Genomic DNA, 15,476 nt, shown 5'->3' with positions numbered 1-15,476 from the left:
AAATGAAAACACAGTGGAATAGACTGCAGCAGCAGCAAATTCACGATAACTGCTGCAAAATGTATATGTTCAGAACTACAGCTAGTAGGGAGCAAAGGAGTAAGAAAAGTGGCGTAACAAAGTACAACTAATTTGAACCTATTGTTGAATGACGAAAGTTGCATCTCTCCAGTTGCTTCACTGAAAACTGGAAATTCGCACATGCAAGTGCATTGCAGCTGCAATATGTCTCTAAGCGTGAGGACACTTTTGTTGCATGTGCGAACATTGCTTAAATTACTGTAGTGTTCAGACCAATCTTAAGCTTGGTTACAACTTTACCTCTAAATTTATAACTTGTTTGGTTGTGAACCCTTAAGCTTAGGATGGATATAATTTTATTGCTTTGTTTGCGGGTATTTATATATGTGTAACCCTAAATTGTCTCGTTTCCAGTTTCAAATTAATTATTCGAAAATGTTAGCTTCTCATAATAAGAGATATCATTTGCAGTCCTCAATAGTTAGTATTTGTGCTTTAAGTATCTGCTCTAAGTTAGTAAGTTTTATTTATTTATTCTATTCATATGCATATTTCGTAGATAATTTTTGCGTGTGATACTCTATGAAGTGGAAAAACTCAAAAAATATATAAATAGGAATTAAGTAGAACATGTAATTTGTATTTTATTCTTCTCGTAACATAAACGACTGCAGGGAAACAAAAAGGTGACTACTGCTAAAGATATGTGATTCACATACAAGCGGAGTTCGTCTATGCTGTAATTAAATGGAAGCTGGATTATAAATTTCTTGGATGGACAAGATGCTAAGACCTTTGGTTTTTATCTTTCTAAGGATGAAGAATCGATATTGTTGTTGGTGATAGTTGTTTAATCGGTGGTTGTAACTGTTTACAAAAACTTAGTGTAGTTACGGAAGAAAGGAATGTTTGACGAGGTAAGTTTCGTGCCTCTGAAAATTGCAAAATATTTTGTGCAACGAGCACATCGTAGATGTTTGGTGATATTTTCATTTTCGTTTTTTTTCCGAAGAGAAAAGCGCTTTACCGATTCGGATCGTCCTTATGCGTGGATGTGGCTGGATAATCTGTTCTTGTAGATACCGATCGACTTAATACATTTCGTCGTAGTTGCGAACATTGTATCACCTGTTTCGGGAAATACAGTTGTGACGATATTAATTTATTTACAGAATGTACCAATGTGGTGCGGAATGTCAATGATATGTGCTATGCGGCTGGTGATGTGCGTTTCTTCGTTGCCCGATGATTGACGCCTTAGCAACAACAACCGCTTATTGTGGTTATTTGTGTGTGTTTACAAATTTTTTCACTGTCTTAATTAAAGAAAATTTATGCTGTTTTATGCTAGGTAGACTCGTCTGATGACTTTAGTGCGAATACTTCGTCTGCAATCTGCGTAATTTGTGTTTCTGTTTATCAACATCAGAGTAAATACTCTATTCAGTGTTGATAAACAGTAACACCCATCACACATTGTAGTAGTGTTTCAAACGGGTTGTGGTGAATATATTTGGAGTATTTGTAAAAACGGTACCATGTATGATGCGTGCTTTCTGCCTCCGTCGCCGATGCCATAGAAAATATCGCTCTTCGCATATGGCATCGGTTCCTGTTTTTTGATCCACTCACGACATGGTGTCTTAATCTACTATAATCTATTTGAAAGTATTCATCTCCCCCTCTTTGTTAATAGTATATTGAATTTTTGCAGTCTGTGGATCCCTCTGCATTTCGCTTGTCATAATTGTTCAAATGTATGTGACATCTATTTATATATATATCTGAACAAGTTTGCCAAGTATTTGTAGCAGTTCCATCTGTTGCATCATATAATATTTTTTGACCACTTGTAAAATTAATATATAACATGTTGAAATGAAAATTTAGTGTAACACAGTATGCTGTTTATAGCTTATGTGACAGAACGACATATTGTATTTTCAAGTACTGTACTGTAATTGGTCAGTGCCTTTCGCCAAGAGATTTCATTATTTAATTGTGTTGTGCTGTTTATTTTGAACCTACGATGGCATACAACTACACTTACATTGTTTTCATATAAAGAAGATACATAACTATTATACTGACAGAAAAATTTCAGCTGATGCCACTCATAGCAATAATTTTGACAGCGTCTGTTGAATACTGGAACCTTAAACACAGGTGATTTACATACCTGGGATATGCGGCGTGTAATGACAATAGTGAATAAAAGTCATTTAATCATATTTCAGTTTGTTGATGTTGTTTATCCCTACTTTGTGTACAAACATGTCTAAAATTGATGACAGCCATGCTTTTTGTATTTTATTTGAAATTTCAAGATCATGTAACACTATTTGAAATGAAATAACAATTTTTGCCTTTGTGGGCAACACTTCATCATTCAGTAATCTTGACTACATGTGCACAGTCATATCAAAGCTCAAACATTGGTTGTAATCTACTTGTTTCTATTAATTTTTGTCTTCATATCCTGTTTTTGTTTATTTACAAAGTTGTTTTTCCCAACAAAGTGTGGATATTAAAGAACTTACATGTAGCAGTATTTTATCAACAACACACTGAATGACTTTTCTAAATCAGTACAGCAACAGCTTCAAATGTATCATTATTTAAATAAAGCCATCCCTCTGTAGCTAGATGTTATTTGTTGGAATAGCTTTTTGCATTCTCATTTGGTTCATGAATTCAAATTGGTCATTAGCAGGATTGACTGATCTGGCCTTGTAACAATAACCAAAATGGCCTTGCTGTGCTGGTACTGCGAACGGCTGAAAGCAAGGGGAAATTACGGCCATAATTTTTCCCGGGGGCATGCAGCTTTACTGTATGATTAAATGATGATGGCGTCCCCTGGGTAAAATTTCCGGAGGTAAAATAGTCCCCCATTCGGATCTCCGGGCGGGGACTACTCAAGAGGATGTCGTTATCAGGAGAAAGAAAACTGGCCGTTCTACGGATCGGAGCGTGGAATGTCAGATCCCTTAATCGGGCAGGTAGGTTAGAAAATTTTAAAAGGGAAATGCATAGGTTAAAGTTGGATATAGTGGGAATTAGTGAAGTTCGGTGGCAGGAGGAACAAGACTTCTGGTCAGTTGATTACAGGGTTATAAACACAAAATCAAATAGGGGTAATGCAGGAGTAGGTTTAATAATGAATAGTAAAATTGGAACGCGGGTTAGCTACTACAAACAGCATAGTGAACGCATTATTGTGGCCAAGATAGATACGAAGCCCGCACGTACTACAGTAGTACAAGTTTATATGCCAACTAGCTCTGCAGATGGCGAAGAAATTGAAGAAATTGAAGAAATGTATGATCAAATAAAAGAAATAATTCAGATAGTGAAGGGTGACAAAAATTTAATAGTCATGGGTGACTGGAATTCGGTAATAGGAAAAGGGAGAGAAGGAAACGTAGTAGGTGAATATGGACTGGGGCAAAGAAATGAAAGAGGAAGCCGCCTGGTAGAATTTTGGACAGAGCACAACTTAATCGTAACTAACACTTGGTTCAAAAATCATAAAAGAAGGCTGTATACATGGAAGAAGCCTGGAGATACTAAAAGGTATCAGATAGATTATATAATGGTAAGACAGAGATTTAGGAACCAGGTTTTAAATTGTAAGATATTTCCAGGGGCAGGTGTGGACTCTGACCACAATCTGTTGGTTATGACCTGTAGATTAAAACTGAAGAAACTGCAAAAAGGTGGGAATTTAAGGAGATGGGACCTGGATAAACTAAAAGAACCAGAGATTGTACATAGTTTCAGGGAGAGCATAAGGGAGCAATTGACAGGAATGGGGGAAAGAAATACAATAGAAGAAGAATGGGTAGCTTTCAGGGATGAAGTAGTGAAGGCAGCAGAGGATGAAGTAGGTAAAAATACGCGGGCTAGTAGAAATCCTTGGGTAACAGAAGATATATTGAATTTAATTGATGAAAGGAGAAAATATAAAAATGCAGTAAATGAAGCAGACAAAAAGGAATACAGACGTCTCAAAAATGAGATCGACGGGAAGTGCAAAATGGCTAAGCAGGAATGGCTAGAGGACAAATGCAAGGATGTAGAGGCTTATCTCACTAGGGGTAAGATAGATACTGCCTACAGGAAAATTAAAGAGACCTTTGGACATAAAAGAACCACTTCTATGAATATCAAGAGCTCAGATGGAAACCCAGTTCTAAGCAAAGAGTGGAAAGCAGAAAGGTGGAAGGAGTATATAGAGGGTCTATGCAAGGGCGATGTGCTTGAGGACAATATTATGGAAATGGAAGAGGATGTAGATGAAGATAAAATGGGAGATATGATACTGCGTGAAGAGTTTGACAGAGCACTGAAAGACCTGAGTCGAAAGAAGGCCCCCGGAGTAGACAACATTCAACTGGAACTACTGACGGCCTTGGGAGAGCCAGTCCTGACAAAACTCTACCATCTGGTGAGCAAAATGTATGAGACAGGCGAAATACCCTCAGACTTCAAGAAGAATATAATAATTCCAATCCCAAAGAAAGCAGTTGTTGACAGATGTGAAAATTACTGAACTATCAGTTTAATAAGTCACAGCTGCAAAATACTAACACGAATTCTTTACAGACGAATGGAAAAACTGGTAGAAGGCGACCTCGGGAAAGATCAGTTTGGATTCCGTAGAAATGTTGGAATTGTGAGGCAATACTGACCCTATGACTTGTCTTAGAAGCTAGATTAAGGAAGGGCAAACCTATGTTTCTAGCATTTGTAGACTTAGAAAAAGCTTTTGACAATGTTGACTGGAATACTCTTTTTCAAATTCTGAAGGTGGCAGGGGTAAAATACACGGAGCGAAAGGCTATTTACAATTTGTACAGAAACCAGATGGCAGTTATAAGAGTCGAGGGACACGAAAGGGAAGCAGTGGTTGGGAAGGGAGTGAGACAGGGTTGTAGTCTCTCCCTGATGTTATTCAATATGTATATTGAGCAAGCAGTAAAGGAAGTAAAAGAAAAATTTGGATTAGGTATTTAAATCCATGGAGAAGAAATGAAAACTTTGAGGTTCGCCGATGACATCGTAATTCTGTCAGAGACAGCAAAGGACTTGGAAGAGCAATTGAACGGAATGGACAGTGTCTTGAAAGGAGGATATAAGATGAACATCAACAAGAGCAAAACGAGGATAATGGAATGTAGTCGAATTAAGTCTAGTCGTGCTGAGGGAATTAGATTAGGAAATGAGACACTTAAAGTAGTAAAGGAGTTTTGCTATTTGGGGAGAAAATAACTGATGATGGTCGAAGTAGAGAGGATATAAAATGTAGACTGGCAATGGCAAGGAAAGCGTTTCTGAAGAAGAGAAATATGTTAACATCGAGTATAGATGTACGTGTCAGGAAGTCGTTTCTGAAAGTATTTGTATGGAGCGTAGCCATGTATGGAAGTGAAACATGAATGATAATTAGTTTGGAGAAGAAGAGAATAGAAGCTTTCGAAATGTGGTGATACAGAAGAATGCTGAAGATTAGATAGGTGGATCACATAACTAATGAGGAAGTATTGAGATTGGGGAGAAGAGAAGTTTGTGGCACAACTTGATCAGAAGAAGGGATCGGTTGGTAGGACATGTTCTGAGGCATCAAGGGATCACCAATTTAGTATTGGAGGGCAGCGTGAAGGGTAAAAATCATAGAGGGAGACCAACAGATGAATACACTAAGCAGATTCAGAAGGATGTAGGTTGTAGTAGGTACTGGGAGATGAAGAAGCTTGCACAGGATAGAGTAGCATGGAGAGCTGCATCAAACCAGTCTCAGGACTGAAGACCACAACAACAGCAACATTAGCATGTGCGAATGTATATAGCTACATGGTTTATTTTACTTTCACTGCATTTTCTATGACGTAAGGTTTCATAATATCAACAGTCGCTAATAGCTCTTTCTTGTGGATTAGCATGTTTGTTTATTAGTGATATGTGTTTCACCTGGCAAGATTCAGGCCCAGTCTTAATCAGACAGCATTAGTTATTTAACATTGCTGTGTACATTGTATATATGTTCATAGTGATGATGATGATTGATATAACAATGAATATATGGAATTTCGGAAATGGACTAAAGTTACTTATTGGAAACACCTCCTCCTGAAATCTTGGTTGCGGTGACAGACTGACCTGTAGCAGAGCCCATGGTTTAGGTCAAGTGGAAAGGCATCGAAGAGAGATGTACAACTGCAGTGCAGAAATAATCAGAAGTGGAGAAGTTGATTGAGAAATAATAGGATGAGGTTAACAGCTGAGATGGAAGGACAAAACATAAATAGACAGTAATGCGAAATACATCAGTATTGTTGACAATTTGACACATACTGGTTCACTGTCGAACAAAAGGAAAATAGCTTACATGTACTGAGATGAGATGGAAGGTATGCCAATGATAGAAGGTGCTATCTCTTGAATGCATAGTGGTTTTGGATAGACACAGATACTGGGCAGTTTGTTCCAGTGCTGTATGGCTGATATCAAGAAAGAGATCACGAAAGACTTTGTTACTTCTGGGCACAACCAAGATGATCAGGGTGTCCCATGTGGTGTTGCAGTTACGGAATGAAGATAGGTATTAGATGTATGGGGAGAGATACTGAGAACATCAGTGACTAACAAGTTGGTGAAGAAACCTGTGTGTGTGTGTGTGTGTGTGTGTGTGTGTGTGTGTGTGTGTGTGTGTGTGTACGCGTGCAGAGAGAAAGAGATTTTTTTGGGGGGGGGGGGGGTTTGCTTATCCTTGGCACAGCATCTCAGAGTGCAGGCATGACTGATGTGATAAAACAGCTGATTAGTATGGGCATAGTTTATGCAACTGTCATGCTGTGTGGAGTTATCACACAGTGTGCTCTGTTGAGCCATGACATTTGTGTAAAATTTTGGCTGGACTATGGCAATTTTTTTTGCGTGGTAGGTGAAAATTATCTAAATTTTTTATTGTTTGAGAGAGAGATTGCGTGGATGGTGTGGCAGTTCGTTCTTAGCAATGGCAGGAGAGCACCATCATTCCTGTGCTTAAACCTGGTGAAAACCTGCTCGATATCGATCGAAAATGATTAAGAAGAATGTTTGAAGGAGGAGAGAAGCCTCGCACAGTGTTACCTAGACAAATGTATTCCTGAAATTTCATTACCGTACATTAATTCTCTTTCCTTGTGGCAATTTTTTTCCCTCAGTGTATATTAGTGTGTGGCATGTGATGTTGTTCATCAAGAGCTGTAATACTCATTTTGTTAGTATGGAAGACTGTCTATAAATTCTCTCTGCAGGAGGAATATTTATTGCAGGTCTACATTTGTGTCGTGATAATCCAACTTTTGGTGGTTTAGGTATATTTTGTGTCATGACTTTCATTGTCGTGACAATAAATCTGTAGCTGCAAGATTGTCTCATTTCTCTTCAGGGATTTGACAGTGAACAACTGTCCATCCGTCTGGTCCTGCAGCTTTTTTTGGTTTTAAAACACACAGTGCTGCTCCAGACATTGTTTTTTGTTTTGGACTGTTAGGTAATTTTTGGGAGCTTTGTTTCTTCCTCTTCTTTGTTTGCTTTTGTTCTGTGATACTATCCCTTCTTTTATACAGATGTGCTAAATATTCTTTTTCAATTTTGGCTGCTTTCACTTGGTTGGCATCAGATTTTCATGTTTGTCTTTTATTATCTGTGATTTTTATCAGCAGTTTGTGCTGCAGTAGTTCAGTCTGTTTGTTTATTACTTCATTTCATAGCTATTTTTCTAAACAAACAGGTTGTTGCATTGAGTCTTTCACCTGTTGTTCCTTGGTTTCTTTTTTTATTTATTTTTTTCAGGGGGGGGGGGGTTACTCTATTTAGTCTACCTTAATTATCTGTTATGTTCATGCATATGTGAGCAATTCGGATAACTGCTTTGTTGGAGAGTGAAGACTCCTTTGATTGTCACAAATGGAATAGCTCTACATATCATCTGAGTAGGTTCAAGTATGGCAGTGGAGCATAGGGTAGACAAGGTGTGCAACAGCAATATTTCTGAAACTTCCTGGCAGATTAAAACACTCCGCTGCAGAGTGAAAATCTCATTCTGGAAACATCCCTCAAGCTGTGGCTAAGACATGTCTCCGCAATATCCTTTCTTTCAGGAGTGCTAGTTCTCCAGGTTTGCATTAGAGCTTCTGTAAAGTTTGGAAGGTAGGAGACGAGATACTGGCAGAAGTAAAGCTGTGAGGACGGGGCGTGAGTCGTGCTTGGGTAGCTCAGTGGTAGAGCACTTGCCCGCGAAAGGCAAAGGTCCCGAGTTCGAGTCTCGGTCCGGCACACAGTTTTACTCTGCCAGGAAGTTTTCATATCAGCGCACAATCCGCAGCAGAGTGAAAATCTCATTCTGGAAGCAATATTTTTATTTTCACCAGAGGTTGGATATCTATTGCATGGAACATACTATCAAAGAGGTCATACTGACGTAACGTTTTTTTGTGTGCCATCATCTCAGTGATGTATTGTGGTTACCTTGATTTGGAGAAACCTGCCACTCTCGGATTTAGCTGCCAGCCTCTGCAACAAATTGATGTTGTCTGGTCTTGCTGGCATTTATTGAAAGATGGGAATACTAAGTAGATATGTATCAGTGCAGCGACTCATAATTCAGAACTAGACAGTAGTTGGGTGAGCAGCTTTACTATTCAGAGGAACCTGTTCACTATGTAGTACAGCTTTTATGTATATCCCTTTTCTCTCTCCTTATGCCACAGAGATTGTCTGAGTCTTGAAATGCTGCCATTGGTTGCTTGCGGCAAAAGAAGTTTGTCTCAGCGTATGTATGACAGTATACATTGGAACAAGCTAAGTGAGTACGAGTGTCCTATTGGGCAGTGTTGGAACACCCTGCACTAGGTATTTAGACAAAGACTACAAAAAGACTTTAATGAATTTGCTACCGTACATCTTCAAGCAAATGAAGAAAAAGGACCAACTAAATTTATCAGTAACTTCAAGATACTACTGATTTGAAGTAAAATGGTTAAACTGAAATGGTAGTTTTTGTTACTTGACTTACTGTTTCCTGCAGTGAACTTTGAGAACCTTCATGACTGCCGAGTTGTAGTTATGAACCCATAAAGCATCTACAGTATGGCATTATTACTGGTTAGCGTAGAAAATAAAAAGAAAATATGGATACAGATTCTAGAATTCATTGCTATTGTTTATTCCTTACGTAGTATACACTAAATGACATGACTAATCAGATTGCAAATTTATGTTCTTTCTCTACAGTTTATTACTGTGCTGCTGTTATTGTACATGATACTTAATATGTTGATTATGTGTTATTCAGTTAATTGTGTGTTAGTGAATATATTGATTCCTGTGAGCTGTATTTTGTTGCCTTTTGCATTGTTAAATAAAAATATGTTCAGCTTTTATGGAAGTTACTGATCTCTCAGTAGAGTCTGTGTCAGTTGATAAAACCATATGAAATTTAAACATGACGACAATCAAAAGAATCAGAATTTATACGCGAGATTGAATTACAATTGACAACTTTTCTTTATATTTGTGGATGTAATCTACACGAACTGTGTGCTACAAAGAACCAATAAATTCTGTTTATGGAGTGAAATACAGAGTTTGAGGAATTACATGAAGACATTGGAGGAGCAGAAGATGCCCCAGAACTTTACTCCCATCACAAAAGTGGTAAGTTTTAGATGCTGTGTGTTTGGTTCTACGTCCCTTTTTATAAATGAATATGATTGTTACAACGTGACAAGTTTAGTAATAGTTATTTGTGTGTGTGTGTGTGTGTGTGTGTGTGTGTGTGTGTGCACGCGTGTGTGCGTACGCATGCTTGTGTGTGTGCGCGTGCTTGATAGAGAGAGAGAGAGAGAGAGAGAGGGAGAGAGAGACTATACCCTAAGTGGAACATTATTTGTACATACTTCTAATTTACATTTCCAGAGTAGTATAACTACTACATTTTTTTCCAGTGTAACCAAGAAACTCCAGAATCTCATTAATTTGGACTGGCACCATATAACATGGAAGGTTATACACGTATCAACCAGTCACATGAAGATTTTGATGATTTAAATATAGAAAGAAGATTTTCTGTTGGTGGCCGGCAGTTGGACATACATGAAAAAGAACGGGTATGGGGGACAAAAGAGATTTTTGTTATACTGTCCAGACTCAAATTCATGTTTGCATATAACTTTTGGAATTCGAACAGGTTTATCTTCTCTTACAGCATGGTACAAATAGCTTAAGCACTACTCTAATGTGGCAGTCTTTGTACATGCAAAATTTCTTGGGTCACCTTCTCCATCATCACACCTATAGAGCATGCCACACAGCTATCCAGTATATAACTTTGGTATTTGTTCCTGAAATGGAACACAGACACAGCTCGTGGATACCTGGCAACATTTTCTTCCCAGATGGTCCTTCCAATTTGGACAACATTTCCATTAATGATGTTCTTTACTTGTTACATACTGTTAAAGCAGAATAAAACCGTATCAGTAACAGCAAGTATTTACCTTCGCTAGTTAGTGTCATTTCTTCCAAGTACATATTTAGTATGTTGAACAAGAGAGATATCACTAATAATCAGTTGGATGATTATGGAAGAGAGCAATGAAAATGGAACAGGCACAACAGGAGAAAGAGTTATTGAGAGGGATAATGAAAGTACCCCAGTCACAGTAGATGGCATCATGTTCTGAAGAAGTGAGGAATGCTGTTGCATAGGTAATAAAATGTTGATGTCATCAGAAATTTTAATTTACTAATTTCATGTTAAAATAGAAAAGATAAAATTCCTCATCAAACCCAGAGTGACTTGCCCAGGAATGCTGGAGTCTTTGCAGTGAAAAGTATGTTGCTATGTTTAGTAAAACTTTTTTGTTTAGCAGAACTACTTTCAATTTCATTTTCAAATCTAATGGTGGAAACTACAGGTTGCAATATCAACAGTATTAGAAAAGGATAGATTACTACTCACTGTAAAAATGATCCATTGAGTTGCAGACAGGCACAATAAAAAAACTGACACGACATTCACACAAGCAAGCACATCTCACATGCAAATGACTTTTGCCACTGACCAAACAGCTCCAACTGGAATGCATCTGTTATGTGGGAATAGAAATCTGGAGTGGGGCAGGAAAGGTGGAGGGATGACAGGGTATGGGTGGGGGGAGAATGATACTGTCTGGTGGAGTGTGCAGGGGCTGGAGACTACCAGGTGCAGTGTCTGGAGGTGAGATTTCGGAGAAAAAATGGGGAGTGGAAAAGGAGGAGAACAGAAAAGGAGAGGAGTAGGGAAGTGGAAAGGACAGGCAGCTAAATCGGCAGAGGCTGGCACATGAAGAGGGTGAGAGAATGTGAAAATGGAGGAGGTGATAGGATGAAGGGATGGAAACTCTCAGGTGGAGGGTGGGGGTGGGGAGGAAGTAAGTTACTGTAGGCTGAGACCAGGATGATTTTGCGAGTGGAGAATGTGTTTTAAGGATAACTCCGATCTGCTTAGTTCAGAAAATCTGGTGGTAGAGGGCAGGATCCATTGACCTGGTGTTGTGCAGCAACCATTGAAATCAGCGTATTATTTTCAGTGTCATGTTGTGCCATGGGGTGGTCTGTTTTGATCTTGGCCACAGTTTTGTGTTGACTGTTCATTCTTGTGGACAGCTGGTTGGTAGTCATACAAATATAAACAGCTGTGCGATGCTTGCAGCATAGTTGGCTTACAACACGGCCGATTTCACAGGTGGCCCAGCCTCTAATGGGGTAAGATAAGCCTGTTACAGGACTGTAGTAGTAAGTGCTGGGTGGGTGCATTGGGCAGGTCTTACACAAAGGTCTTCCACAGGGATATGATCCCTGTGGCAAGGGGTTGGGATTGGGTGGAGCATAGGGATGGAGAAGAATGTTGTGGAGGTTGAGTTTACTACAGAACACCATCTCAGGATAGGTGAGAAGGATCTTGGTTAGGATTTCCTTCATTTCAGGGAATGATGAAAGATGTGGTTCAGTTGTTTCAGTCGGAGGTGGTATTGGTTGATGAAGAGGGACACTCTTTTGTAGCTGGCTCTTGGGGTTGATGGGATTATTGTGATGTTAGGGGAAACGACACCGGAATTTTTTTGGTGACCAGGTCCAAGGGAGAGTGCATGTCTGTGAAGGCCTTGATGAGAGCTTCAGCATACTGGGAAAGGGAGTTCTGTCACTGCAGATGTCACCCCCAGGTGGCAAGTCTGCATGTGAGGGGTGGAAGGGATGGCAGCTGTCAAATGTAGTTACTGTTGGTGGTTATAACGTGGATGGAACCATCAGAGTGGAGAAGGTCAACATCTAGGAAAGTAGAATGCTGGGTTGAGGAGGACCAGGTGATGCTGGTGGTAGGAATGATGTCTAAAGTTATGAAGGAATGAGGATAGGGTGTCTTGGCCCTGAGTCCAAATCATAAAGATATCATCAATGAACCTGAACAAACCAGGTGTTTTGGGCCTTGGGAGGCAAGGAAGGTTTCCTCTAGATGTCCATAAACAGGTTGGCATAGGAGTGTGCCATGCAGGTGACTATGACTGTGCTACAGATTTGTTTGTATACCTTCCCTTCAGAGGAGAGTAGTTGTGTGTTAGGGTAAATTTATTAAGGTTTTTGAGGAATGAGGTGGGTTTGGAATGTGAAGAACTTTGGGAAAGGTAGTGTTCATTTGCGGCAAGACCATGGGCATGAGGGATGTTGGTACGTAGGAAAGTGGCATCAGCAGTGAACAGTAGGCAACCAGGAGGTAAAGGGATAGAGTTGACGGAGAGGTGATGAACGGAGTGGTCGCTATCTTAGATATTGGGGGCTCAATTGCGGGCAATTGATTGGAGGTGTTGGTCAATGAGGGCTGAAATTCTTTTATTGGGGGCACAATAACCACCTAAAGTGGGGTGTCCAGGATTGTTGGGTTTGTGAATTTTGGGGAGCACACAGAAGTTGGGTGTCATAGGGGTGAGGAGGGAAATGTATTCAGGGGAGAGGTTCTAGAAGCGCATAAGGCTTTAATCAGGGATTAGAGGTTATGTAGAACTTATGGGGTGGGATCACTGTGACAAAGTTTATAGGTGGACAAGTCAGATAGTTGGTAGTCGTTGCGACTCATCACGACAGTGGTGGAGCCTTTGTGTGCAGGGAGGATGATTAGCTCAGGATCTGTTTTGAGACTATATAAGGGTGTCCTTTCCTCTACTGAAAGGTTGGTATTCTTAGGAAGGGACCTGAGGAAGGATGGTGACGCCAAGTTGGAGGTAAGGAATTCCTGGGAGATGACCAAGATGTAACTAGGTGTGTGTGAAGGGGGGGGGGGATGTCAGTGGATTCACTTTGGTTGGAAGGACTGGTAGCAAAGAATTGTTCCCTTAGCAGGGATTGGAAAAATAGTAGTAGGTATTTGACATGTTCAGCTTCGTTAAATATGTGTGTGGGCTGAAGGTGAGGCCTTTGGATAAAACTGAAACTACTGTGGGGTTGAGGATTTGGTGGAAAGGCTTTGGATTTGGAGTGTTGGGAGGGAGTTTTATAGGGATTTGGATAGTGGTGCCCCAGGGCAGCAGTTGAATGTCAGCAAGTGGGATAACTTATGGAGGTAATGTTGGAATGCTCTTCCGGATGCTGGAGAGCAAGAGATTCAGGTGTACTTGCTTCTGTGTGTGTGGCGCGCGCACAACTTTTTTTTTTTTTTTCTTTTTTTAAAGAAAAGGGTTTGGCTAAAAGCTAAAATGTGTAACAGTCCTTACGTTGTGCCAGTCTGCAAAACTGCTACCTTTCAGTAGAGAAAAGGACACTTGATGTGTCATCTTTACAGTGAATAGCAATCTAATCCTTTTCCTCATATCATGTTCGAAACTCTACTCGCTTTTCTTCTGCCCTCCCGATTCCCTCGCTTGTTCCTCTGCCCTCTAGCCCCACCTCTCCCTCTGCGCTCTTGGCCCGCCCCTCCTGCTATGTTTCTGTTTGGCCTCTTGCTCTTGACTGATCCCACCTCCTCCACCCACCTTCTTGCCCCATGCTCCTCACCCCTCCCTTCCTCTCTCTCTCTCTCTCTCTCTCTCTCTCTCTCTCTCTCTCTCTCTCCCTCCCTCTCTCCCCCCTGCTCTCTCTGCTCTCTTCTTCCTCCCCCCTCCCCCTCTGCCTTCAATGTCCTTCTACCCCTCCATATCTAAATTACTATTGCTTAAATGTTCATGGTGCACTGTCCCAGTTGCAGGTTGCCTAAGAACTACCAGGGCCAATAAAAATTTACTTTTAAATATCTCACATACTCGTTCTGTTAAAGGTTTAACATATTAAGACAAACAATTAGAGGCTTTGCAAATGTCATGAGGCAGTGTAATACGTGGCACACCAGTTACCCTGACTATATTCACTCAGTATTTGAAGATGGGACCATTTAGCAACTTCCAAGAAAGTTTAAACATAATTTGAAATATTTTCTAAGCGTTTTTCCTTACATGCTTAATGTCAAATATTTAACACATTAACTCATGGGTCATTCCATGCTAAGTGGTCTAATTTCGAAAAACTTCCCCCATGACCATCACGGATTATGCAACAGGAAAAATGGGAAGAAATCGGGCAGATTCAGCCTACAGAAAAGTCAAAACATCCTTTGGTGAAATTAAAAGCAAGGGTTTCAATGTTAAGAGTGCAGGAGGAATTCCATTGTTATGTGTAGAGTAGAGAGAGCAGGTTGATGGGTAGAGTGCAGTGTAATTGCGCTGTACATTAGGGCGAGGAACTGTCTGGGGATGTGAGGAAGAAGTAGTACAAGTTGGTTTGGCAGACATAGGGGATATATTATTACTGCCCGACTTTCAAAGACCTTTGAAAGACTTGTAGTCAAATAAAGCAGATGGTATAGATAGCATTCTTTCAGATTTTTGAAAATGCCAACTAAAGTATTTTAAATTAGTGTGTAGAATCTGAGAGACACCAGACATGGCATGAGAATTTCAGAAGAATATCATCCACAGAATCCTGAAGATAGTAAGGGCAGAGAAGTTCAAGTATTATCACACACAAAGCCTAACAAATCACGTGTCCAATTTGCTGGCAAGAATAGAAAAGAAAACTGAGGATGTGTTAGGCATGAGCAGTTTGGCCTTAGGGAAGGTAAAGGCATCAGAGGAACAGTTAACACTTAATAATGGAAACAAGACTTTAGATAATATCATATAGGATTGACCAGGAATTGATCCAAAGACTTATATATTTTTAATATGACACTTTACCACTGAGCCCTAGAAAAAATATTTGGCAATGTAAAATGGTGCAAGATGTATGGGCAGTACATAATATGTATAAGAACCTAGAAAGAACAATAAGTGTGGAAGACTAAGAAGATAGAGCTGTGATTGAAAACTATTTAGTGTGTACGTTGAAGAGGCTGTGATGGA

At 39.9% G+C, this 15,476-nt stretch overlaps 1 protein-coding gene across 4 annotated transcripts in view; it reads left to right on the top strand.

Annotated features, from left to right (window-relative positions):
* Positions 1-817: 817 nt before the first annotated feature.
* Positions 818-15,476, top strand: part of LOC126334659 (uncharacterized protein CG7065-like) — a 73,986-nt gene continuing 59,327 nt past the window's right edge. The window contains exons 1-3 of one of the 4 annotated variants that reach the window (XM_049997115.1): positions 890-938; positions 9,621-9,726; positions 10,017-10,178. In XM_049997115.1, coding sequence (XP_049853072.1) covers positions 10,068-10,178 — 111 coding nt within the window. In that variant the 5' untranslated portion in view covers positions 890-938; positions 9,621-9,726; positions 10,017-10,067. Of the gene's footprint in view, positions 939-9,620; positions 9,727-10,016; positions 10,179-15,476 lie in introns of all 4 variants that reach the window. The other 3 variants (XM_049997113.1, XM_049997114.1, XM_049997117.1) reach the window with 3 other exon arrangements.

Source organism: Schistocerca gregaria, chromosome 2 (genome assembly GCF_023897955.1).
Source record: "Schistocerca gregaria isolate iqSchGreg1 chromosome 2, iqSchGreg1.2, whole genome shotgun sequence".
NCBI classification, from domain to species: domain Eukaryota; kingdom Metazoa; phylum Arthropoda; class Insecta; order Orthoptera; family Acrididae; genus Schistocerca; species Schistocerca gregaria.
This window is presented reverse-complemented; position numbering and strand designations above follow the sequence as displayed.